This window comes from Typopeltis vanoorti, chromosome 5, assembly GCF_054136105.1.
Source record: "Typopeltis vanoorti isolate ZY-2024b chromosome 5, IOZ_Tvanoo_1.0, whole genome shotgun sequence".
In the NCBI taxonomy this organism is placed as follows: Eukaryota; Metazoa; Arthropoda; class Arachnida; order Uropygi; family Thelyphonidae; genus Typopeltis; species Typopeltis vanoorti.
This window is the reverse complement of record NC_143553.1, coordinates 95,715,723-95,743,427: the sequence shown is the minus strand read 5'-3', so window position 1 is coordinate 95,743,427 and position 27,705 is coordinate 95,715,723. Positions and strand designations below refer to the sequence as shown.

Below are 27,705 nucleotides of genomic sequence, written 5' to 3'. Positions count from 1 at the left end.
GCATCATATGACAAGCTGGGTGATGTAACTGTTATGAATGTTAAGTAGGGACAGAAATGCAAAAATCAATAATGGAAAGGGAAAATGGGAAGGGAAGGGATTGGTAGTAAGAGAAGATGGAAGGAATTAACTAGAGTAAGTTAAGGAACTTTACATCTTTCATAATGTTAGTTTATCAGAGGAGTTAAAAAGAGTTAAAAGGCCATGGAGTGAAATGGCCAATCACTGATCTCCCATCTAAAATTAAATAGTACAGTCATACCTCAGTTAATGTTACCTCTGGCAATGAAGCCTCGATATAACGAAGTCTGCAATTTCAAGCCCCATTTTAAGTAAAAATATTAAAATTATAAGGTCAATGTCTGGTAATCATGTGATAGGTGAACGACGGTGATTCATCACATACTCCCAATCTGTTTGTCTGTTTTAACAGTTTCGAGCATCATCCGTGTAATTCAGTTGTTGTTTACACTTCATACGGTGCATTGCAATAAATTATGTATGTTCTCTGATAGCATTATTGTAGATTTTGTAAATATTAATATTCAGTTAAAATGTCAGAATTCGATGTTTTCCACTTTCGATTCTTACGTCACGTCATTTCTGGTTTCACCCGTTCTCTCAATTTCATTTCCTTCTGTCACTCCTGCCCTTTTTAACATCCGTTACAGTTTTCAAATTCCTCATTTTCTTTTTTACTGATTTGGTAAAATTTTTTCGCCTCTCTTTCACACTATCTTTCTCTTTCGAGCGTGCACTCATTTTCCCCGCGACATTCTCGTTACTAACACTTTCTGTCATGAATTTCATGTTAGCATTCATCAATTCCTCGTTCAGGTCACACTTTGCACACACCCTCCTTCCATCCGCCCTAAACATCCACAAATCATTTATGTAATCGAAAGAATACATATAGCACACCTCATACTTAATGAAACGACTGAAGTCTAAGTTAAAGTCATGGAATGACAAAGCCGCCGCCATGTTTTCTCTGCTGGTTACTACTCTAAGGTCTAATAATAACAAATTCATAATTAAGTTTAGGCAAAAAATCCTCCACACTAATAATACTGGTAGCACACAACTTTTACAGCAGCTCTTACTCAAACAAATACTCATATATACAGGGTGTTCGGGATAAATTTGACATATTTATAATTAATTATATTTTTCCGTAAGTTACATGTATTAACACACACTTCTCTTCATTTAAAAGTTTGGACCCTTCTTCATTCATATACAAGATGTCAGAAAGGATGGATAGCTGGAACCCACCTGAATCATGGAAGAGAATAACTTGTATCATGATGATTCGTGCCCGCCATCAAAATAAGGATATTACGACTGCTGCCCAATGCTCCCTGAATACAGTAAAAACAATCAGGCATGAACTAGAGACTTGCAATGGTGACTACGAGGATGTAGCAAGAAGAAAGATCCCTAGCAGACGATCTGATTGCGTTCGTACAGCAGAATTCCTCGCAAATCTGCAAGAACAGGTGTTGAAGAACCCTGGCATTGGAATTCGGGCTTTGTTCGTGGAGTTGCTAACTGTAGTCAAGCCCTGGATAACAAGGGTAGCCAATGGTAGGCCGTATGTATGGCAGCAGGATTCGGCCCCTTGCCACACCTCTGGGAAAAGTCAAAAATGGTTGTCTGAAAATTTCTACGACTTCACCAGTCCAAATGTTTGGCCTCCAAACTCCCCAGACCTTAACCCCATGGATTATTTTGTATGGGGCGCAGTTGAAAAAGACACCAATCGCACTTCCAGTAATACAAAAGCCCAGTTAATGGATAAAATTAAAACAGTTTTTGCGGCCCTTCCCAGGGAGACTGTAGCATCAGCTTGTTCGAGGTTCCGAAGCAGAATTGAAGCTGTGATCGATGCTAATGGTGGTTATTTTGAGTAAATCTTGTTGATAGTATTGTAATTAACTCTGCCTGTAATGTTTTTTTGTCAATTCATTAAATTTAATAGATACAAAGAAGATTTTCTTTTTCCTTACGAAACTGTCAAATTTATCCCGAACACCCTGTACTTAAGTATTCCAAGAATAACTTATCGTAATCTGGAGCTCTTCATACACACATCCGCCATGCTTGACTAACGAGCGTCCTCCTATTTTTTAGTTCTATTACAAAATTGTTCCATCTTTCTATAAGCTGATTTTTTTTCTTACTTCTTTTTTTTGCAGTAACAATGTTTCTCTTGTACTATTCTACTTCTGTTGTTCTAGAATTTAGCCATTTCTGATAACTATCTTTTGTTTTTAAATTTTTATTATATTTTTTTTATTTCTCTTTTCCAGTTACGTAGTCCTTTTTTTCCCTATTCCATTTACTCTTTATTTTTGAGCTTTCTGCTGCTGCATTTATCAAAATGTTTCAAATTTTCCAATTCCTCTTCTATGCCATTTCATTCTTGTGTGGGTTCTACTTTTTCATCAAAGCATTTTTGATACTGCTGCCTCATATAAGATTCTTGTAATAAAGAAATTTTGTCAATTTGTTAATAGGCATTTTTCATTATGTTTCTTAGTTTAAAGTTTTTACTAATACCATATAATGATCAGAATTTAATATTCAGAAATTTGATATGCTCTTATATCTAGGATTAACTCGGATAGCTTAAATTTGCAATTATGTAATCGATAACTAATTTATACCCTCTGGCTGACCATGACTTTATGTATTTCTGTTCAAATGCTGAGTTCATTAATCTCATATATTATAATAAGCTGGCCTGCATAGCCCTGAGAAAATGGAATTTGCATCCATACTGCTAAGCTGCTTGAAGAAATTTCGAAGTTTGATTGTTAGTCAATCTGTAATATGGGCAAGTGGGATGTTTTTTCTGCTATAAATATAGGCTTTAAATACCACAACTCAAGAAAAGCAACTCTAGAACTCAATTATTTCAAACATAAGTGTACACACACACACAGTATGGCACATTCTTTTGAAATGCCTATAGTCTCAGCAAGTTCACGCACTTTGACTCGTTGGTCATCCAATACCATATCGTGCACTTGATCAATGATTTCTGGTGTGTTGTTACACTTTTTGGACATCCTTCACGTGGATCATCGTCAAGGCTGGTACGTCACATTTAAACTCGGCAGCCCATTTCTTAATTGTCGAAAATGAAGGAGATGAGTGCCCATAAACTTTTAACTTTATGAACTTCGAATGAATTTCTTTGGGTGTTAAACCTTCTTTTACAAAGAATTTGATAACTGAATGATACTCAATATTATCCATTTTCAGGGATACAGACAACACTTTTGCTTCAGACAACTGTATAAAAAACTACTCGATAGAATGACTTGTAATTTCACATGGATGCTTATGAGATGTGCCAACTTAGAAAAAAAAATCTTGCCGATAGTGTTGCCATCTATGGTCAAGACCCTCGTATGCCATTCATCTGCATGCGCATTAATAGAATAACTTGTGTAGAGTCTTTTTTAAATAACAAAACCTGTGGTGCGTTCATAATGAGAAGAAAAACACGTATAAACCACAGTGAAAATTATTTAATTGTAAATATTTCATCCTAAGTATCTTAGGACATCATCAGTATGTTATTCCTAATTTTTGTTTAAATACTGTACTGATGATGTCCTAAGATACTTAGGATGAAATATTTACAATTAAATAATTTTCACTGTGGTTTATACGTGTGTTTCTTCTCATTGTGTAGAGTCTATGCCATTCCATTGGTAATGGTGTAGACTGGCAATGGTGTTGACATTGTAAGAAAAGACATTTATTGTTGAGCATTATTTTCATTCATACGGAGTTGGTAGAGCAAATGGTCCAAGCCTACATGTTTGTGAACAGTTTGTTTGTCACTTCTGTAAGTGTGCCTCAAGCAATAGTATCATCGCCTCAATCTAGAAGTTCTGATGTACCAGGAGTATTCTGCTGGAGACCTTTGAGGAGACTACAAACTGTTAACATAAATGAGAATCACAGGCATGTGTCAGAGCAAGTGTTACAATCTCCGAAATGCAGTCAATGCTAAAAAGTGGTAAAACTTGGAATATCGAGGCTGTCACTACAGAGAATTCTTAAATTCTCGGTGCCTTTTCATATGTCATTTAGATGGGTTAGTGTTTAACAACAATGAATTACACTGCACAGTGTGAATACTGTGCATGCATGCTGGCAAGTGACATGTATGGTGGCAAGAAGGATGGATCTTCACACCTATGAAGATCCATCCTTCCTCCATAGTGTATGGTTCTCAGATGAAGCGCATTTCCATCTAAGCGGTCATGTAAACAGACAAACCTATAGGTATCATCAGACCTGAATTTGTCCTAAAGAAACCTCTTCACAGTGAGAAGTGCAGTTTCTGACCATGGCATAATTTGGCCCTACTTCAAGAGGGGGTGGTGTAACCATGACCTTGAATAGTGAATGCTACATTGAGAATGTGTTGGTTCCATTCACCCAAGATTTGCATAGGATGCATAGGATATACATAAAATCATTCCATTTTGTGCACAGGTATTCCAACAGGATAGATCAACTTGTCACACATCACATTGTTCTAGAGTCTAATTATCAGAATACTTCCCTGGGATGCTCATTTCGAGGTTCACAGAATTCCTATACCCTTCATGTTCTCCTGATCTCACATCACTTGATGCCTTTGTTTGGGATATGATAAAGGAATGGGTATTCCACCATGACCCACTTTCAAACCTTGATGAACTAAGGGATAAAATTACACAATATATCCAGCAGATGCCCAACCCTTGTTCTCCAAGATGACAGAGAATCTTCGCATGCACTACAAAACCTGTCTCAAAAGAAAGGTGCCCATTTCAAGCACCTAATCTACTGTCGTTGATGCTTTATCCAACCATAATTCCACCAATAGTTGTGGATGCGCATATCATCAGGTGTAAACATATATTTCTTTGTTAATAAACCTGTTTACTCCATAACATATATCATTGTAGTTATTCAGTACTTTTTTTTTAACCATACTATGTGTGTGTGCATGTGTGTATGTATATATATATAGTGTTATGGACCATGGGTGATAGCTGTTTTGACATACCCTCTTCCCCAGATGGCACTTAAAAATCATTGATAATCTTGGGGCAGCTATCTATGATTGGCTATGGGTGCAGGTTGGCTACCCTCAGTTTCCAATAGTTAGGACTTAATGGTCTCACCTACTTCCTTTGGAGAATTAAAGGTATTAGTGGATTATAGTGGTTTATCATAAATTAAAAAATCTAGTAATCTGCATCCATTATATTACAAATTACATCATGTAATCTACCAATGTATGTTTTGAATTTCCCATTTCTTATTCTGGCATTTAAATCTCCTGCAAGTAATAGTCTGTTTCACTAGTTTTTATCTATAACATTCTGAAATTCTATAAAAAAGTGTCATTTTCTTTTTCTTCTTTACTTCTTCTGGTACATAAGCACTGATTATATACTGATTATTATGGTTATGTGACTGGTTAGTGAGCAAATTATATTATTATTATTATTAGAATATTATTAGATTATTATTATTATTACTATCAACCAATTTCTGCAACTCACAAATCTTCAACCTGTTCTCATAAGGTTCATTCCATAGACCTGCTAACATCTTAGTCACTCGTCTCTGGATCCAAGGCCAGGGATTTGGGAGTTTGGTGGATAGGGAGTTGAAGTTTAGGGGGCACATCACAAAAGTGGCTAAATCAGCTCATCAAATCACTTGGTTGCTGAAAAATACTTTAACAAGCAGAGACAAACAGGTTTTCCTCTGTATCGAGCCTTGATAAGCCCCATCTAGACTACTGTGCCCAGATATGGGCGCCAGGGTTTCTTCTTGATGGGGAGGAGGTGGAGAAGAGGATCCAGAGACGAGTGACCAAGATGATAGCAGGTCTATGGAATGAACCTTATGAGAACAGGTTGAAGATTTGTGGGTTGCAGAAATTGGTTGATAGGTGGAAAAGGGGTGATATGATTGAGACATTCAAATTACTGAAGGGTTTCTATAAGATTAATTCAGAAGATATTTTTGAGAATAGGACTGGTGGTGGTGGTAGGAGGACTAGGGGCCATACATGGAAGCTGGGCAAGAGTGTGGTTAGCAAGGGTGTTAGAGCTAGGTTTTTTACTTGGAGAGTGGTGAATGAGTGGAATAAGCTAATTATGGTATTCTTCATTATAATATTTATTGGAATGAAGAGCTAGCATTAGGGAATAAAGAGAACAAATTTCTTGAGTTCTTAAGGGTCAACAACCTTAGGCAGTATGTAACAGAGGGCATCATTAGAGGATGTGATTGTGAATAGTGTCTAATCTTCTCCTGGTTAGAGAGAGAGTGACCATGAAGTAATCACCTAGGTTGCAACCAGTCACATGAGAACTTCTATAAAGAAGGGATATGTGGAACTCATCCACATATAATATGTGGAACTACAAGGATGGTGATTATGGAAAGCTTAGGATACAACTGGAAGCTATAGCCTGAAAAGAGGAGTTGAGTGGGAAGAATGTAGATGCTGCGTGAGCATTGATCAATAGCTATTAAATAGCATCGAAGTGTGAGTCTCTTCCAAAAGTGAAAAGGGTAGGAGGAAAATGGATGAATGAAGAGATAAAGTGTGAAATCTAGAAGGCACTGTGGGGGCAACACAAGATGAATGTTGGTAAAGATAAGTATTTGCATGAAGAGTACAAAGAGCAGGTCAGAAAGCAACTTGGTAAAGGCAGCAAAAGTACAGTATGAGAAGAAATTAGTCAATCAAGCTAAGAAAAATCCTATTGAGTTGTTTCAATATGTGGCAAGTAGAAAGAAAAATGACTATGGGAGGATGATGATAGGTAGCTGATGACACTGGCAAAATGATAACCAATGCAGAGGATATATAGTTGAAATATTCACTGATCAGTGAATACTTCATCCTTTTAAATGCTACATCAGGAGAAGCTGTAGTGTAGAGGGTATGGTAGAGGAGGGACTGATGGTGAATGAGCAGGAAGTATACGAGGGATTAAGTAAACTTGATGTTAATAAGGCAATAGGATTTGACACAATATTGTCACATGTCTTGAGGTGTGTGTCTAAAGTTGTTAAGGTATTTCATCAAGCAGATGGAAGCAAGGGAAGAACTAGATGCCATCCATGGAAGTTATATATGTATAGTGTGAGAAGCAGGTTTTCTTTGCATGGTATTTGTTAAGGTATTAAAAAGTTGGTGAGAACTAGGATTCAGAAGTGGATTGATAATAGCAGTATTCTTTATAATGGTCATTATGAGTTTGTTGGGGGGGGGGGAGTCATGTTTCAGCAATCTGCTTATGTATTACAACAAGGAGACAAATTCACTTGATAAAGGAGACGTATATATGATGGTGTCCTTGGATTTTTCAAAGGCCTTTGACAGATTGTAACATGATAAGCTAGCTAAATTGAAACAGATAGAAGTAAATAACAGGCTAGGAAGTAGGATAGCTGATTGGCTGTCAGACAGGAATCAGCAAGTTGTATATATAATTATTCCAAGAGGAAAGTCACTAAGTGTGGTAAGTGAAGAAAGTGTGAATGAGTTCAAGTTCGTGGCTGAATGATCTTTTGGCATGAGAGAGTATAGACCTCATGCAATGAGTTATTTGACTACATGGAGGTCAGATCTACTTCTTCTTCTTCATGTAGCTTCCTCAGTGAGAGGGTGCAGAACCATGTCCTTCCAGTTCTCTCTGTTGGTGGCTTTCCTTTTTGTTTCTGCATAGCCATGTGATCCTGTCCGTGATCTTATATCTTCAGGCCATGTCCATCGTTTTTTGCCTCTTGATCCTTTTCCCATAATTTTTCCTTCTAAAACTGTTAATATCCTCTGTCCTGCTGAACCTCTCAGTACATGTCCTGCCAATCTCATCTTTCTCTGGATCATTTCCTGTAATAAAGATCTCTGTGTTCTCATTCTCTATGTTTGGACATCTGTATTTGTCACATGTCCTGTTCATGGGATTTTCAGAGCTTGCCTATAGCACCACATTTCAAAGGCCATTATCTGTTGCCTTACTCTCTTCTTTAATACCCAGGTCTCACTTCCATATGTGAAAATTGGCCACACTAATGTTCTTATCATTCTTTTCTTTGTCTCGATACTCACAGAACTTCTGAGCAGATCTTTATTTTTTCAGAATGCATCTTTAGCTATGGCTGTTCTTATTTATATTTCTTTATCTTGCTTTCCATCTGCAGTAAAGTAGGTGCCTAAATATTTGTATTCTGTTGTATGTTCAATTTTCATATAGTTTATGAATATTTCTGGCTTGGATCTACTTTCTTTTGAGATTTTCATAAATTTGTTTTTTTTGCATTAATATCTAATCCAAATTCTTTACCTTCTTCAATTAGTAGCTGCAGTAATTAATTTGTTTCTGTTTTCTGCTATTAGAATGGTATCATCAGCATATCTAAGATTGTTGTATTTTATACCAGTGATACTAATTCCTGTTTTTTGTTTTTCAGTCTTTTTCATCACTGTCTCACTATAGATATTAAATAGATTTGGTGAAAGGATACAACCTTGTCTAACTTCTCTTTTTATTTTCACTTCAGAAGTCTCAGAGTTAAACAGCTGCATTTTCTGTTTGATGTAAATCATTTTTATAATCTTAAGTACATGATCTTCTATGTCTAATTTATCTAATATATTGAACATTTTATTATGTTTTACCTGGTCAAAAGCCTTCTAAAGTCTATGAAGCATATGTAAATGTTCCTATTTCTTTCAAGTGATCTTTCTATTAGTATTTTTAGTTCCAGTTTTAGTTTTTCTTTCTTTCTTCTTGTTTATTGATGTGGTTTTTAGCAGATGTTATGATAGCTGCGAGGGTTCATTTTCGTTTTGCAACTGTGCAGACAGCAGTTCTGAAATATTTTCGTTAAATTTTGATTTTATAATCGGATTTTGTACCATTTGCAGATCCCATTTTAGGGGTTGACTTCTTTTAAATTTTAGTGTTCTCAGGCGAATATTCATCTTCATTAAGACCAGTCTATGATCAGATCCATAGTCAGCACTTGGCATCACCTTTGAGTTGATCACCGTCTTCAATTGAAGTAACGTTTACTGACTACAATATAGTCTAATTGATTTTTGTATCTTCCATCCAGACTTTCCCATGTGTATCTTGCTGTTGGTTTTTGCTCAAAATAAGTGTTAGTTATGATGAGATTGTGCTTGTTACAGAAATCAATCAGCTTTTGTCCTCTCTCTCATTCTGAATTCCTAGTCCAAATGGACCCACGTGTGTAGATGTTCTCTCTGATCCAACTTTTGCATTCCAAACACCCATAGAACAAATAACTTGATCTTTTTTGCCTCCGACTTCTTTTATACACCATTCTATTTTATCATACATGATATCTATTTCTGCTTCCTCATTCTGTTCTGTAGGAGCATATATTTGGATGATCAGCATATCTCTAGGTTTAGATTTCACTAGAATTGCCATTACTCTATCTGATTTTTTGATTATATGGATAATGTTTTTATTAGTTTTCTTCTCTACAATAAATGCTATGCCTCTTCTTGATATTTCATCACCTGACGTATATATTTTATATATCTTACCATTTGGAAGTTTTGACTCAAAATCTGATGATCCTTTCCAAAAAGTTTCACTTATGGTATACTAATATTCAATTTTTCCATCTCTCTTTCTCATCACATTAGCCAATTTCCCACATTTATTCAATCCTCTTACATTCCAAGTAGCAACATTCAAGCAATTTCTGCGTTGAGTTTCTTTATAGAAGTCACGGACTGACAATACCACAGGGCTGCTATATCACCCTGACACCAACGTTCCAGGCATATTGAGACTACCCAGGCTTTGATTCTTTTCTGTGTAGACATGATGCTTTACTACAGATACTACTACTAATAATAATAATTCCTATAGATAATTTTGTTCCAAATTAATCTGTTATCTGTCAACACACCAATATTATTAGAGCTTATATTTCTATCTTCTAAGACACATCTCACTATATCAATCCATCTAGATTTTGGTCTTCCTCTAGGTCTTTCCTGCCATCCTGGAAAAGAACACTTGTTTTCCTCTCCTTTCCTCTCCTTCTGTTCAAGTGAATACACCACATAAGATTAGCTCTGCTAACAGATTCCTAAATGCTAACAATACCAATTTCTTTCCTAATATCTTCATTTTTAATATGCCACTGCCATTGATGCAATCTGTCCATTCTCCAAATCTTTTTTTTTAGAACTCTCATATCTGTGGTATCTAGTCTATTTTATTTCTAACCCAGTTCTCAGATCCAGTGGTTTGAAAATCATCTTGTATACATCTAGTTTAGTGGTTTGACTGTCTTATTCCATATACATTTATTTAGTTGACTTCCCACAATATCAGCTTTCTTAATTCTGTTGTCTATTTCCATATTTAATTTGCCACCTTCACTAAAAATTGTGACTAATTGCTAAAATGTTTTACTTGTTCTAAAGGCCATTCAAAAAGTAGTTCATGTCTTCAATGTTTCTGAATATTTCCATTGTCTTTGTCTTTTTATTGCTGATTTTCATGCAAAATTTATTACAGAAGTTAATCAATTTAGTCAGGAAGTCCTGCAGACTTCTATCTGCATAAAGATTCTCACAATTAGGTTTATTTCCTTTTTTATAGACAGGTACTATGAGCTCCACTACAATCTGGAATGTGACCCTCTGACCATCCCTTCTGAATTATGCAGCATATTCACTGTAAACTTTTATAACTCCATATTTGAGCATGTCTTGTCAAAAATCTCTACACTGGATGCTTTTCCACATTTCAGGTTTTGTGGTGGCTTTATCTACTTCAAGTATTGATATGTCTTCCTGATCATTCCTGCTGAGTGTTTTCTACCACCATGATGTCACTGCTTGTTTCATTTAGCAATCTTTCAAAGTAATTACTCCAGACATCTAGATTATCTTTATCTTCAGTTTTCATGTCACCTTTATCGTCTGATTCCTTTTAGAGTACTCTTTCCTTCATTTCTAAGCTTTTTCAATAGCTTCCAGAATATTTTGCCACCTTCCTGATATTTACTGTCTATTATGTTCTTACCAGTCTTCTCATGACTTATCTTTAGCTAGTTTCACAAATTACTTTGCTTTCTTACATTTTTCTCTATATTCTGCAAGGGCACAAGCTGACTTACTTGCTAGGAACTTTCGATATGCTTTCTTATTTTCCTTGACTGGCTCTATAACTTTCTGAGTCCACTATGGAGTTCTGATTTTTCTATCCTTGCAGACAACCTCATAACAGCTTCTCTCTCTCTCTGGCTGAATCAGTCAATTTTTCTTTTATAATATTTGAGTACTTTAGTCTAGAGTTCACATCTGAAAGCTGCCTCAACTTTGATTCATTTTAAAACTTTCTTACAAACTCGGTTATCAGTATGAAATTCAATTTTATCTTGCTCAAAACTAAATAGTGATCACTTCTAATTTCAAATACTATCTATATACTATTGTATCCTGAACCAGTTGGAAAACATCGCTATCAAGAATAACATAGTTAATGACACTTTTTCTTATTTCTTGCATATTCCCTCTAAATGAATTTGTGCACATTTTTATGTTAGAACATTATGTAATTAGTAATAGCTAATCCATGTCCTGAACAAAAATACAGCACGTACTTACCATTATTATTAGTTATATCACTAATATTAGTTATGCCCTTTCTCCAAATTTTCCCAAAACATTTCTATATGTGTGGTAATCATCTCCAACAAGGACCAATTTTTCCTTTTCATGGTGTCAGCTGCCTTCTCTAATTCCTCAAATTTTTTTTTTTCTTACTAGGACCTTCTCTAGAACTATAGGCAAAATAAGTACCATTGTCCAGTTCTCCATTCTGAGAATATGGCCACATCACTGTGCTTGATATTGCCTGCCAAAATTATCTTCATGTTGAGTGTTAAATACAATAGCTAATCCTTCTTTTCATTGATCATTATTGCCTAAATAACATATTGTACTTGTTGCTTAGAAAGATCTTTCATCTCATTTGTTTGGGTTTTCTTTGGTTCAGTAACACCTATAATGTCAATCTTGTACTTATCTAATTCTTCTGTTAATTCCATTTCTTTTCTATGCTTCTTATGTCGATTGTGTCAATCATCAGCTTGATGATGCTGAGTGGATTTGTTGATAACTTTGGCCTTCTTTCACTTCTAATGAACTGCCTCCTCTCACTAATATCATGAAAGCACTCTGGTGGGTCTTGTTCTATGATTCTTGATATTGCCTGTCAAGATTAGAGTTGTAAAGAAACCTTCTCTGAGGCTTCTGTTTTTTTCACCTGTTGAAGGTGACAATTCTGCCTCATATTAACTTCTTATTAATTAATTACCATTAATAATTAATCATTATTAATAATGATTAATCAATGATCTCATTCTATTAATAATTATTATAATTAATTATTTACAGAATTAATTCATATTAATTCTGCCTTAAGTTCAAAGCCAGAAATTTCTAAGTTGCAAAAATACAAAACTACTCAAAAAAAAAGTACCTTAAGACAGTAATAATAGCTTGCTAATTACAGATTTACTCTGATGTCATGATTTCATTAGCACACATTTTGTATAAGATTAGCAAGGCACCATTTCAAACTCACAAAACCCAGGAAAGAATCACAGATCAGAAATCCTAGGATACTTCCAATCAATCTTATGACAATCCCATATACCACACTACAAATTATTAATATAAATTAACTGAAAAACACCCAGCATTAACCATATGCACCTTCTCAATTATTATTATTAGTAGTAGTATACTATCCAAACACAAAATAAGACTCTTTGGTTCCCCCAGATAATACAAAAAGACTCAGATATGCTTATCTCAAAAATCCACCTTAAAACATGATCTACATTTGATCAGATATAACCAATATCAAAATGCACATCACCAACTTATGGCCAGTTATATTTAAATTAATAAAGCTAATTTTCCAGAAGTGCAAAATACCACTAGACCTAAAAACAGCAGTAATAACTCCATTATATAAAAAAGGAAAACCCGGTGAAGTTAACAATTACAGGCCTATATCCTTGCTGTCAGTAACAGAAAAAATCATGGAAAGAATAGTTAATGAAAAAATAACCATATCTCAGAAATTCAATATAATATCCAACACTCAATATGGATTTCGTAAAAATAAAGGAACCAATATCTTATCAGATGACTGTGACATAATCAACTCATCTCTGGACAAAAACTACTTTGTATTTGCAGTAACTCTTGACTTCTCTAAGACTTTCAACACCATAGAGCACACAATTCTTTTAAAAAACTCGAAGCAGTAGGCATAAGAGGAAAACTCCACAAATGGTTTGACGACTTTCTGTAAAACAGAACAGAACCACAATAACACAAAATACAATAACAGAACCGAGATTAACTGTGGCATTCCTCAGGGGAAATTCTACTGCCATGCCTTTTCAATATATTTGTAAATAATCTATCCAAACTAAAACTATACAGTGACATCTATCAGTACACAGATAAGACACTACTCATATCCATACACAAAGACCCATCAACAGGCTTACAACATTTACAAGCAGACTTCAACATAATTCACTGACTGGTTCATGTGCAATTCTACTGTGATAAACAGTAATAAATTCTCACCTCATCATATAGCTATCCGAGAAACCCTCGGATAACTACAGATCTCGCATGCATATCACTGAAATGTCATATCCCGCATTGTCTAAGAAAACTAAAACCTATCCTTTCCCTACAATCCAGGAAGTTACAAACATCAAATACTTAGGCCTAAATATTTGATTACAATATGAAATGGAGCACATATTAACTATATACACAAAATACTGCCATATTATTGTATTAAATGTGTTACAAGACACACATTACCTCCAAATACTAGAAAAAAATCATCTATAAATCCCTAGGTGAGTCTATATTGAGATATGGAATATCACTATGGTTCTGCATCGCAATACTTAATGGATAAATTAAACTCATTACAAAACAGGCTGATGACAACAACAGCTCAGGAGCACCTAGATAGTACTCCCTTTTCCATCCATCAACACATATCGACTGCTAACTATAAAAAAATCTTAGCCATTACACTATCATGCTAAAATACCATTTTTCCAGAAGATATCAAAAAATAATAACAATTTCATATCAAATCAGACAGCCGCATATAACATACATTACAAGTAATTATAAAAATCCATATGGAAAAGCAACCCATCAATTCTATATACCAGACTTATTAAATAAGCTTCCATACAACAAAAAGAACCTAACTTCATATGCTGCCCTAAAGAGAACTTTATAGTTCTTATACTCAACACCTGGCAATAACAATGCCTGATATTAAAGTAGCCACATACAAAAAAATATTAGTAAGCGAATGGAACCTAATACATCTCCATATAAGCCAAACATTGGCTTCAAAAGATGTGAATAATATAAATATTAAATATACTGTAAGGTTATTATACTTACTATATGTATATGCATATTATAATGTACACGAAATGTATAGGTATATGCAAAGTGAATGTATATGGATATAAAATATATGTAATTGTATTATCAACTAATCCTCATAATATTACAATGTAAAATGTAATAATATATTAATATCATGATGTAACATACTAAAATATAATATGATAATATGACTATAGGGGTGTTTAAGGTCAAAGCTGCATAATTGAGAGACGACCTCCACATAGCCTTTAAAAAAATGCAGAGAACCGACCAGGCCTTCTGACCTAATGTCCAATCCTCACCTTCTCGTGGTGCACCCTGTTGAGTATCTACTTGGATACTGAACGAACGAGGATGGGCTGGAAATTTGGGATTTAGCTGAACAAATTGTATTCTTATTGGTTAAATCAAAATAAAAAATATTGGTACAACATTACAAAATTTCATGCTGGCTGGGGCGTCGCCCAGTTAAACAAGGCTCCCATTGTTTTTGTCAGGGAACCAGGGCGAATAGCAAAAAGTCAACTACTGGAACAAATCTGAAAACACACCCCAACTCAACATCACCAGAGTTAAAGATCGGTACTATCAACATAAGAAGCCTGAATGACAAAGAAATGGAGATAGCTGAGGAATTAGATAAGTACCAGATCGACATTATAGCAGTGACTGAAACAAAAAAGACAAAAACTGGTGAGATCTTTCTAAGCAATAAATACAAAATTTTATATTCAAGCAATGACAATCAAGGAAAAGTAGGAGTAGCCATAGTATTCAACACAAAATACGAGGCTAATCTTCTTGAATGGCAGTCAGTCTCAAGTAGAGTAATGTGGGCAAATATGAGAATGGGGAACTGGACAATAAGACTTATTTGTGCCTATGGTCCTACAGAAGGTTCTACTAAGGTAGAAGTGGAGGAATTTTTTTGAGGCTTTAGAAAAAGCAACTGACACAATGAAAAAGGAAAAGTTGGTGCTTGTTGGGAGATCTAAATAGCAGAGTAGGAAATGATTGTCAGACATACAAAAATATTTTGGGAAAATTTGGAGAAAAGAGCAAAGCTAATAATAATGGCAAATATCTGTTGGATTTCTGCTCAGAACATGGACTGGTTATTACTAACACCATGCCTCAACATAAAAATGTTCACAAATTCACATAGAGAGAAGAGGCAAGGAATAAGAAAAGTCTCATTGACTATGTAATTGTTGATAGTGACGTTTTCTCCCTGGTGCAGGACACCAGAGCGTACAGAGGATTTGAAATTGGAAGTGATCACTATTTAGTCTTGAGCAGGATAAAATTGAATTTCATATTGAAAAGAAAAACATGTAAGAAAGTTTTAAAGTGAATAAAAGTTGAGCAGCTCTCAGATGTGAACTGTAGACTAAAATACGCAAAGATTATTGAAGAAAAAATGAAAGAGTTTGAGAACAGGAATCAAACCTTGGAAATTCAGTGGCGAGCGTTGAAGAAAGCCCTGATTGATTCAGCTAGAGAGGCATGTGGTGAAGTTGTCTGTGAGGATAGAAAAATTAGAACTCCATGATGGACACAGGAAGTTAAAGAGGCAGTGAAGGAAAAGAAGAAAGCATAACAAAAGTTCCTGGAAAATAAGTCAGATTATAATCTTAAACAATACAGAGACAAATCCAAGAATGCTAAACAGTGTGTAAAACTAGCAAAACAAAAGTCATGGGAGGCCTTTGGCAAGAATATAGAAAATAAATATCAAGAAGATGGCAAAATATTCTGGAGGTTGTTGAAGAAGCTTAGGAATGGAGGAAAGAGTGCTGTAAAAGGAATTAGAGATGATAAAGGTGACAAGAAAACGGGAGAAAAAGATATCCTTGAAGTATGGAGTAATTACTTTGAAAAACTGCTAAATGAAACAAGCAGTGATTACAGCACAGTGGTAAAAAACACTGACCAGGCATGCAGTCACGAATACATATCCATACTTGAAGTAGAAAAAGCCATCAAAGGCTTGAAATGTGGAAAGGCAGCAGGAGTAGATGATATTCGACCAGAAATGCTGAAATATGGTGGTATAAGAGTCTTACAGTGGCTGCACTGTATAGTTCAGAAAGCCTGGACAAAGGGATGAATTCCCAATGATTGGAGTAGAGCTCTCATAGTACCCATATATAAAAGAGGGAAATAAAACTGAATGTGAGAATTACAGAGGTATTTCCCTACGGAGTGTTCCTGGCAAGATCTATGCAAGTATACTTCAGAATCGGTTGAGAAGAATTGTGGAAGAAAAGCTCGGTGAAGAACGAGCTGGATTCAGGAAAAAATAGAAGTTCTCAGGATCAGATCTTCACTTTACGACAAATAGTCGAGAAAGCATGGGAATATAACAAATATCTGTATTTAAGTTTAGTCAATTTGGAAAAGGCATATGACAAGGTGCCAAGAGAGAAGCTATTCAATACGCTACAGTTATATGGTGTCAATGGGGCATTATATCAAGCAATACTTAGTGTTTATTTGAGTTGTAAGTCAGCAGTTAGAATTGAAGGAAGTACAGGAAGATGGTTTAATGTTAAATATACATTATCCCCTCTGTTATTCATAATCTATATGGATCATATTATGAAGGAAAGTGGTATTAAACATGATATCAAAATTGGAGATGTTAATGTCAGCTCTTTGCTTTACGCGGATGATGTTATACTTCTGCTACAAGTCTGCAAGATTCTCTGACAAAATTGAATAACTGTTGTAACAGATATGGTATGGAGGTCAGCATTAAAAAGACAAACACAATGAAAATAGGCAGAATCATTGAAAATGTCAACTGTGTTGTGAATGGAGAACCTGTGGAACAAGTAAAACATTTCAGCTACTTTAGCACGATTTTTAGTGAAGATGGTAAATTAAATATAGAAATAGACAACAGAATCAACAAAGCTTTTATGGTAGGAAGTCAACTGAATCATATGGAATAAGAGAGAAATTAGGCGGAACACTAAATTAGCTGTATACAAAGTGTTCAAACCAGTTTTAACTTATGGATCTGAGAGCTGGGTCAGAAGTAAAACACTTGATCAAAGACTAGAGACCACAGATATGAGAGTCCTGAGAAAGATTATAGGCATGAACAGATGGCATCAATGGCAATATCATATTAAAAACGAGCATATTGGGAAAGAACTTGACATTATCAGCATCCAGGAATGCGTTAGCAGAGCTTGTCTCAGCGTGGTATGGTCATTTAAACAGAATATGCGAAGAAAGATTGGCAAAACAAGTGTTCTCTGCCAAGTTGGCAGCAAAACAACCCAGAGGAAGACAGATATAGGTGGATTGATATGGTACAAAGTGCCTTAGATGATAGAAATATAAGATCTGATAATGTTGGAGTTTTGACAAGTAACAGACTGATTTGGAGGAATATTGTAGATAGGAAGTTAGTAATGATGTAATTTTTTTCATGTAGTACTATCATATACTGTACACCACTTGAGGGTACATGGCAGGAATTTGATGATGATGATGATAATATTACTATATAACATTAAAACATTATTATTATTATTAAAAAAAATATCTAATAATATGTTTGTGTGAAATAGGATATATAAAATTTGAATTGTAATTTTAAAAAAATTATTATTGTTGTTGTTGTTGTTATTTATCATCATCAATTTCCTGACATGTGCACCCTCAAGGGACAGGATATGATAGTACTACATGAAAAATTTACACCATTACTAACTTCCTATCTACAATTTTCCTCCAAATCAGTCTGTTACTTGTTAAGACTCAACATTATCAGATCTTATATTTCTATCTTCTAAGGCACTTTGTACCATATCAATCCACCTATATCTTGGTCTTCCTCTGGGTCATTTTCCTGCCAACCTGGCAGAGAACACTTGTTTTGCTAATCTTTTCTCGCCCATTCTGTTTAAGTGACCATACCACCTGAGATTAGCTCTGCTAACGCATTCCTGGATACTGACAATGTCAAGTTCTTTCCTAATATCCTCATTTTTAATATGATATTGCCATTGATGCCATCTGTTCACGCCTCTAATCTTTCTCAGGACTCTCATATCTGTAGTCTTTGGTCAAGTGTTTTACTTTTGACTCAGCTCTCAGATATCCATAAGTTAAAACTGGTTTGAACACTGTCTTGTATATAGCTAATTTAGTGTTCCAACTAATTTCTCCCTTATTCCATATGAATTTATTTAATCGACTTCCTACCAAACCAGCTTTGTTGATTCCGTTGTTTATTTCCATATTTAATTTACCATCTTCACTAAAAATCATGCCTAAGTAGCTGAAATGCTTTACTTGTTCCACAGGCTCTCCGTTCATAACACAGTTAACATTTTCAACAATTCTACTTATTTTCATTGTCTTTTTATTGCTGACCTGCATACCATATCTATTACAACAGTTATTCAATTTAGACAGGGAATCTTGCAAACTTGTAGCAGATTTATTTAGAAGTATAGCATTGTCCGCATAAAGGAAAGAGCTGACATTAACATCTCCAATTCTGATATCATGTTTAATACCACTTTCCTTCATAATGTGATCCATATAGATAATGAATAACAGAGGGGATAATGTACAGCCTTGTCTCACACCAGAGTTAACATTAAACCATCTCCCTGTACTTCCTTCAATTCTAATTGCTGACTTACAACTCAAATAAAGACTAAGTATAGCGTGATATAATTTTGCAATGACTATAGCATATTGAATAGCTTCTCTCTTGGTACCTTGTCATATGCCTTTTCCAGATCGACAAAAATTAAATACATATCTTTGTTATATTCCCATGATTTCTCAACTATTTATGGTAAAGTGAAGATCTGATCCTGACAGCCTCTATTTGGCCTGAATCCAGCTTGTTCTTCAAACTTTTCTTCCACAATTCTTCTCAAACGTTTCTCAAGTATACTAATAGCATAAATCTTACTCAGTAGGGAAATACCTCTGTAATTCTCACATTCAGTTTTATTTCCCTTTTTATATATGGGTACTATGAGAGCTCTACTCCAATCATCGGGAATTCATCTCTCTGTCCAGGCCTTATGAACTATGCAGTGCAGCCACTGTAATACTCTTATACCACCATACGTCAGCATTTCTGGTCGAATATCATCTACTCCTGCTGCCTTTCCACATATCAAGCCTTTGATGGCTTTTTCTACTTCAAGTATGGATATGTATTCATGACTGCATGACTGTTGAGTGTTTTTTACCACTGTGCTATCACTGCTTGTTTCATTTAGCAATTTTTTGAAGTAATTACTCCATACTTCAAGGATATCTTTTTCTCCCATTTTCATGTCACCTTTATCATCTCTAACTCCTTTTACAGCATTCTTTCCTCCATTCCTAAGCTTCTTCAACAACCTCCAGAATATTTTGCCACCATCTTGATATTTATTTTCTATGTTCATGCCAAAGTCCTCCCATGACTTTTATTTAGCTAGTTTTACAGTGTTTAGCTTTCTTACATTTGCCTCTGTATTCTCTAAGAGCGTGAGCTGTCTTATTTTCCAGGAACTTTTGATATGCTTTCTTCTTTTCCTTCACTTCCTCTTTAACTTCCTGTGTCAACCATGGAGTTCTGATTTTTCTATCCTTGCAGACAACCTCACCTCATGCCTGTCTGGCTGAATCAATCAGGGTTTTCTTCAAAGTTTGCCACTGAATCTACAAGGTTTGGTTCCTTTTCTCAAACTCTTTCATTTTTTCTTCAATAAGCTTTGTATTTTAGTCTACAGTTCACATTGTCTGAGAGCTACTCAACTTTTATTCATTTTAAAACTTTCTTACATGTCATTCTTTTCAATATGAAAGTCAATTTTATCCTGCTCAAGACTAAGTAGTGATCACTTCCAATTTCAAATCCTCTGTACACTCTGGTGTCCAGCACCAGGGAAAAAACATCACTATAGACAATAACATAGTCAATGAGACTTTTCTTATTCCTAGCCTCTTCTCTCCATGTGAATTTGTGCACATTTTTATGTTGGAACATGGTGTTAGTAATAACCAGTCCATGTCCTGAGCAGAAATCCAACAGGTATTTGCCATTATTATTAGCTTTGCTCTTTTCTCCAAATTTTCCCAAAATATTTTTGTATGTCTCACAATCATTTCCTACTCTGCTATTTAGATCTCCCAACAAGCACCAACTTTTCCTTTTTCATTGTGTCAGTTGCTTTTTCTAAAGCCTCAAAAAATTCCCCCACTTCTACCTTAGTAGAACCGTCTGTGGGACCATAGGCACAAATTAGTCTCATTGTCCAGTTCCCCATTCTCATATTTGCCCACATCACTCTACTTGAGACTGCCTGTCATTCAAGAAGATTAGCCTCATATTTTGTGTTGAATACTATGGCTACTCCTTCTTTTCCTTGATTGTTATTGCTTTTTATTGTTATTATTATCTGAGTATATGTATGTAATTTATCTGCGACATAAAGTGTTAAAAATTTTTTAAAAAATGTAAATGTACATGGATATATACGAAGTGTGACAATTTAATTCTCGGAATGGCCACATAGTGTTGCACGTGTGGTGATTTGGTTGGAGTCACGTGAGTAATCATCTTTGTACATGTTTTAACTAATACCTGTTGTAACATAGTAACGTAGATAGATACTCAAGCCAATAGAGCCATTTGCATGTTGACTATTGCTAAAACAATACAGATCTGTGTGTAAACTTTGGCATAAAAATGTGTGATCAAAATTTCAAGCAGCGTGTTAACATCAAATTTTGTGTGAAAAAACTGCTAATGAAATATTGGAGCTGTTGAAAGTGGCATATGGTGTGGATGCTCTGAAAAAGTCAAGTGTCTTTGAGTGTTTGAGCCATAAAAAATTCAAAGGTGGGCGAGAAGTGAACAATGACCCCAGAAGTGGGAAGCCAAAAACCAAAAATTTATTTTTTTGTTTTTGACAGCCCAATGTGATGCAAATGTGAACAGAGAGCGAGATTTGGTACAGTCTGATAGATGATTAAGTGTGTAATTAATAGCTGATGAATTGCAAATGAATGGAGAAACAGTCAGAAACAGATCAAATCCTCGGATGCCCCTGTTACATACTGCCTGAGGAAGCTGTCCCTCAAAAACTTAACTAATTTTCTTTACTTCTGGTTGCTATTATGTCATCCTGATCCATATTGCTGTAATTAAAATTATCCATAATGATCACCCTTCTCCCATTTGCTTGACTATTCTGCTTATACATTTCCTGGTCACTATCCTTCATATTACCAGGTCTATCTCAACATTCAATGAAGTATTTCATTCTATTCACTCTAACTCATACATAATGCCTCAAAACCCATTCAACTATTCCCCCCCCCCCTTGCATCTCTACATTGTTTGAACATAACTACTTTTCTATCATGAATAGTAATATTATCAACATTACGCTTTCTATTTTTGCAAAATACATCATATCTGTCCATCTCTATTCCTGTCAGGATGTCATCCTCATCCAGTAATGTTTCACTTATTCCAACAATTTTTGGACGAATGAACTCAATCAATGCAGCCATTTCATTTCCCTTGTTTCTGATACTTGCAGCATTTGTATACAAATATAACAGCTTAATCCTGGATCTATAACAAGGTTCAAAAAAAAAAAAAAAAAGGTGTTAGGAATAGTAAGTTTTAAAAAAAAAAGTACAAAGGTTATCTATGTACTTCTAATTTTTGTACTTTTTTTTTTAAAACTTTTGTACTCTTTTTTTTAAAACCTGAGAATGCAATTCTCGTTAAAACGAGAATTGCACTCTCAGGCTCTGGAAGGATTTTTGAGCAATTTGTTACAGTTCATCATTTTGTTACAAGACCAGAACAAAATGTATTCACAAAACTATACATAATATCTACTGTCATACATTACTAACAATAGCTAAATATATCAAACATTTAATATTAAAAATTAAAACCAAGTAAGCAATTAAATAGGATTTTCATACTTACTATCAATGAGTTTCATCAAACTGTTTCTCATTACATGGATATTCTCAATACCAAAGAATTGGAATTTTATATTTTCATAAAAGTTTTCATTTTCATATCCTTTTCCTGTTGCCTTATTGGCTATTGCATTAATCTGGGAAGGAGAAAAAAAGTAATGATATCACATAATATCTAAATTAGCTAGCAATGCATAAACCAAAAGCTTTTATAGATTAAGTCAGTGGTGGTACATAACAATTTCACTTTTCTCAAATATATCGATGTCTTCATTCCACATTGATATGATGAAACAACTACTGCTGGAGTTTACTTTGTGAAGCAAACGTGACAGAAATAAAATAATAATAATAATAATAAATATAAATATAATAATAGTTAATAATAAATAATAATAAATAATAAAAAACAAGTAAGAAAATAAAAAAGATTTCTACTCAAGACACAGAGGAAATCATTATTAAAACCGTGTTCTAATATTAAAATGTTCAGAACTTCAAATGGAAGAACACATTTGAAACAAGAAAAATTTTATTAATGACATCAATGTTGATAGCGAAATGTTCAACTTTGTCTAGGATAAAAGTGTTCAGATCTGAAATAGGAAATGCATTTGCCATGCAGTTATTATGAGCAAAAAAATGAATCTTACTGAAAGGAAAATGCATACTAAAGAATGAGAGAGGTGAAATTGTTATGTAAAGAATTAAAGTTGAACAGCTTTCAAATGTGAACTGTAGTTTCAAATATCCCACTTTGAGAATATTTCACTTTTCTCTACGAACATAAGTGATTGGGGAAAAGTGAGAGTTTGTAGACAAAACAAAACTTAAATTATCAGAATCAGAGGAAAACACCCAATGAAACAGCCATCGAAATATGTGATGTAGTTGTTGGCAAGTATAGAGGCAAAAATAAGGATACCATGACTTTAAAAAGTATCCTTACATAACATGTAAGGATACTTTAAAGTCCATTGATAGAGGACTTTAAAGTATTGTTAAAGGCAGCGAAAGAAAAGAGTGACAGAGTTAGAATGGTAAGTCTGTTGCCACAGTATGACAGAGAGGAGTTTAGAAGGAGGGCCATAATTGCAAATGACTTTATGCACAGGTTATGCAGACGGTGTGGTGTGGAATTTGTGGATGTGTGAAATGAGTATGATGGACGAAAGGATTTATACAAGATGGATGGCCTGCATTTGAATGGATTTGATGTGCGGAGACTGGAAAAAGTGTTGCTGAATGAAGTGAAAATGGATGTGCAGAACCAGGGAAACTAGAACTACCAAGGAGGGGGGGGGGATATGCAGACATCAGTGAGACAGTTGAGAGTAAGAATGTATATAATGTACCCGAGCCAGTACTAAGGACAAGAAACCAGAATGGGATAGTTAGAATAACGCATCAAGATAGGGGTGGGACAAAGAGACCTCTGCATTTCATGTATACTAATGCCAGGAGTATTAGGAACAAGAAGGAAGAATTTTTGGCCTTGATTGGCTCTTCCTGGCCACAGGTTATTGGCATTAGTGAAACATGGCTGACAGAAGATGATATAGTTAGTGGGTGTTAGAATGTGTAGGTTACAGTGTGTTTAGGAGGGACAGAGAGAATAAAATGGGGGAAGGAGTGTTATTGATGATAGCTGATGAACTGCAGCCAAGGAGAATTGAAGTTGTATTGCAGGATAGTGAAAAGAGTTCATTTGAGGGCTATTTGGTGTAAGATTGAGACTGGCAGAACAAAATATATAGTTGGGTGTTGCTATAGACCAGGTGATGGAATAGATGGTGGAGATAGTATGCATAAGCAAATAGAAGCAATGAGTGGAAGGAGGGTAATTATTATGGGGGATTTCAACTATAGTAACACTGATTGGAAGGAGGAGAGGACGCATGTGAGGAAGGAAATGGATTTTATTCAATTATTAAGGGATAACTATCTGAGACAGCATGTATATGAAAATACTAGGGGTTTGAGAGTGCTTGACCTGGTAATAGCATCTGAGAATTTGACTGTAATGAATATGACCATGTTGCCACCTATTGGTGAGAGTGATCATAAGGTCCTGGGAGGTGGCTAAAGGTGTGGAATTTTCGATTAAGAAAGGGTATAGGGTGGAATTACCGTGCTGGCAAGTATGACAAGCTTAGGAGATTGCTTGGATCAGTGCCATGGTATGTAAAACTGCAAGGGCTGGATGTCGATAGAGCATGGGAAGTAGTCAAGGAGAATTTACAGGAGGTTATGGCTGATTGTATACCTAGGGTCCGAATAGTAAAACAAGTAGGGGTTAAATAGATGAATAACACCATTAAGCTTGAGCTTCAAAAAAAGAAACAACTGTGGAGGGAATTTAAAGAGAAAGGTGACCTGCAGGCACACAAACGGTATAAAGCGCAGGTCAGAAGGGTAACAAGTGTGGTAAAAAAAGCAAAAGCGGATTATGAAAGGAAACTAGTTATGCAAGCTAAAGAGAATCCCAAACAGTTCTTTCAATATGCTGCAAGCAAAAAAAAACATTACATGGCAGAATGATTTTAAGGAATGACGATGGTAAGGAGGTCACTGAATCAGTCGATATAGTGGAATTACTGAGCGAGCACTTTGCAAGAGTATATCATCCAGGTGGTGACATTGAAAAAATGAAAGAAACATTAGTTTATATGGGAATTGTGATGAATGAAGTGGAGGTGAATAGTCTATTACAGAACCTTAATGTGAATACATCTGTGGGACTGGATGGTATACCGGCACGGGTCTTACGTGAAGCGGCTAAAGAATTATCAGTGCCCTTGACTATGTTGTTTAATCTGAGTCTTGGGTCTGGTTTAGTCCTGAAGGTATGGAAAGAGGGGAAAATAGTTCAACTGCATAAAGGAGGATCCAAGACTATGGTGGCAAATTACCGACCGATCAGCATATCAGGAGTCGTTGTCAAGGTCTTGGAGAAAGTAGTCAAGGGAAAAAATACAGGAATGGATTGATTATAATGAGATACTGTACAGGGGACAGCATGGCTTTGTGAAGGGTAGATCATGCTTCAGTAACTTGCTCAAGTTTTATAACACAGTGATGGCTGAACTGGATAAGGGTAATGAGTTTACAGTGATACTTCTGGACCTGGCTAAGGCATTTGACAGGAGACCACATGGAATTCTAATCCATAAACTACAACATGTGGGAATGGATATAGGGTTGGTGAGATGGATAGGTGAGTGGTTGATGGAGAGATATCAGAGAGTAGTTTATTCAGGAGTAGAGTCCAAAAGACGGTCTGTGACTAGTGGTGTGCCGCAGGGTTCTGTTCTTGGAACACTACTGTTTAATTTGTTCATTAACGATATAGGGAAGGATCTAAGAGGAACAGTTCATTTGTTCGCTGATGATGCAAAATTAGATAGGGGAATAGTGAATGCAGAAGATGTCAAATCTTGCAGGAAGACATGGATGGATTGGAGTTCTGGGCTAAGGAGAATGGATGTCAATTTAATGTGACGAAATGTAAGGTTATGCATTTTGGGGTGAAAAGATTAGCAGCAGTATACCACATTGGTGGAACTGTAGTCCATGATATTGATGAGGCCAGGGACTTGGGAGTGTTGGTGGATAGGGATATGAAGTTTAGGGGGCACATTGCAAAAGTGGCTAAATCAGCTCATCAACTCACTTGGTTGTTGAAAAATACTTTGACGAGCAGAGACAAGCAAGTTATTGTACCTATTTACCGAGCCTTGAAAATACCTCAACTCGACTACTGTGCCCAGATATGGGCGTCAGGGTTTCTTCTTGACGGTTGAGGAGGTGGAGAGGATCCAGAGGTGAGTGACCAAGATGATAGCAGGTCTATGGAATGAACCTTATTCAGAAGACCATATACCAGATGACTGGAAGAGAGTTTCATTGCACTGATTCATTAAAAGGGAAACAAAACATATGAAAATCGATTTCACATTTTTGGAAACTTCCAACTTTTTGTTAGTTTGTTAGAGTGAACGAGTTTGTTAGAAATTTATATATCTTGTTATAGTGAGAGTCAACTGTATTTAGTAAATAAAATAATAGCCATTAAGTGCTCATAATGAAATCCTATCGAATCAATGTAAGAGAAGTGATAAACATCTATGAAGACTTAAAGTATAATGCACTGCATCTTCTGGTGGCTATTAGAGCTGTAATTTTATATTTTAATAAAAACATCTCATCATCATTCCTTGAAACACATCCTCAAGGGTACTATAACAGGATATTACAGGATACTATAGCAGTTCAACAAAATTAATGTTACTGAATTAATTAGCTCAACACAATAAATATTCAACATAAATGCTAGCTTGAGTGATGAAGTAGTTAAATAACCCATTTTCCAACCAACAGGATACAGCTTTAAATCTCACCATTCAGTGGGAGACTTTTCTTTAAATCAATATGAAAAACACAAGGAATAAGTAATAGTATTTATTTATTTAAGGTCATATATTTCAGTCTGAACATTACAGGTCATCATGAACAGTGGCCAAGTTCCTTGTGACTGTCATCATTCTTATTTGGACAAACTGGATGCTCAATAAAAAAGAGAATACACAGATCTTATATTAGTAACAGTAAATCTGAGAAATCTGGCTTGGCACAACACAGAATAGATACAAAGCACAATATCCTGTAGTCTGAAACACACTTACCTCATCGATGTCAGTATAAATTTGAATGCTTGTTTAAAGTGGAGGTCTTACTTCATCATCCAAACTTAAATTGGAATGACTGCTTCTCTCTATCTAAGATATGGGAAAGTCTTTGTAATCAACATCAATGTTTTTTTGAATGGCTAATGAATGATTGATTTTGCAATATTCCCACTGCATTACATATAACATCACATGGCTCTTACTTTTTTTTAAATCAATCCACTGTTCGCATTCTACTTTGTAATAAACTACTGTCGACTCTGATGATGGCCTATAATATTCAGGCTGAAATGTATGGCATTACTTATTCCTTGTGTTAACTTAAAGAATCCTCTCCATGAAATTAAATAACAAGCAGTGGGAGACTTCCACTCCACTTATTGGAGGTCTGAGATCGCTCAAAACAGTTTCATGCTTGATCTCCAGGATTTCCAGATTATGTAAGAAATAAATAAAAAGTACAAAAAATAATAATAATAAAAATCCTTACTCTCACAC

At 35.2% G+C, this 27,705-nt stretch overlaps 1 protein-coding gene across 6 annotated transcripts in view; it reads right to left on the bottom strand.

Annotated features, from left to right (window-relative positions):
• Mtmr6 (Myotubularin related protein 6) overlaps nt 1-27,705 on the bottom strand; it is a 401,631-nt gene that overhangs the window by 192,127 nt on the left and 181,799 nt on the right. For all 6 annotated transcript variants that reach the window (XR_016548365.1, XR_016548364.1, XR_016548366.1 and 3 more), the window contains one exon: nt 22,524-22,656. Coding sequence is in view for 3 of the 6 variants with exons in the window: in XM_090393272.1 (XP_090249398.1) it covers nt 22,524-22,656 (133 nt within the window). In the remaining 3 variants the exon portion in view is untranslated. The remainder of the gene's footprint in view (nt 1-22,523; nt 22,657-27,705) is intronic.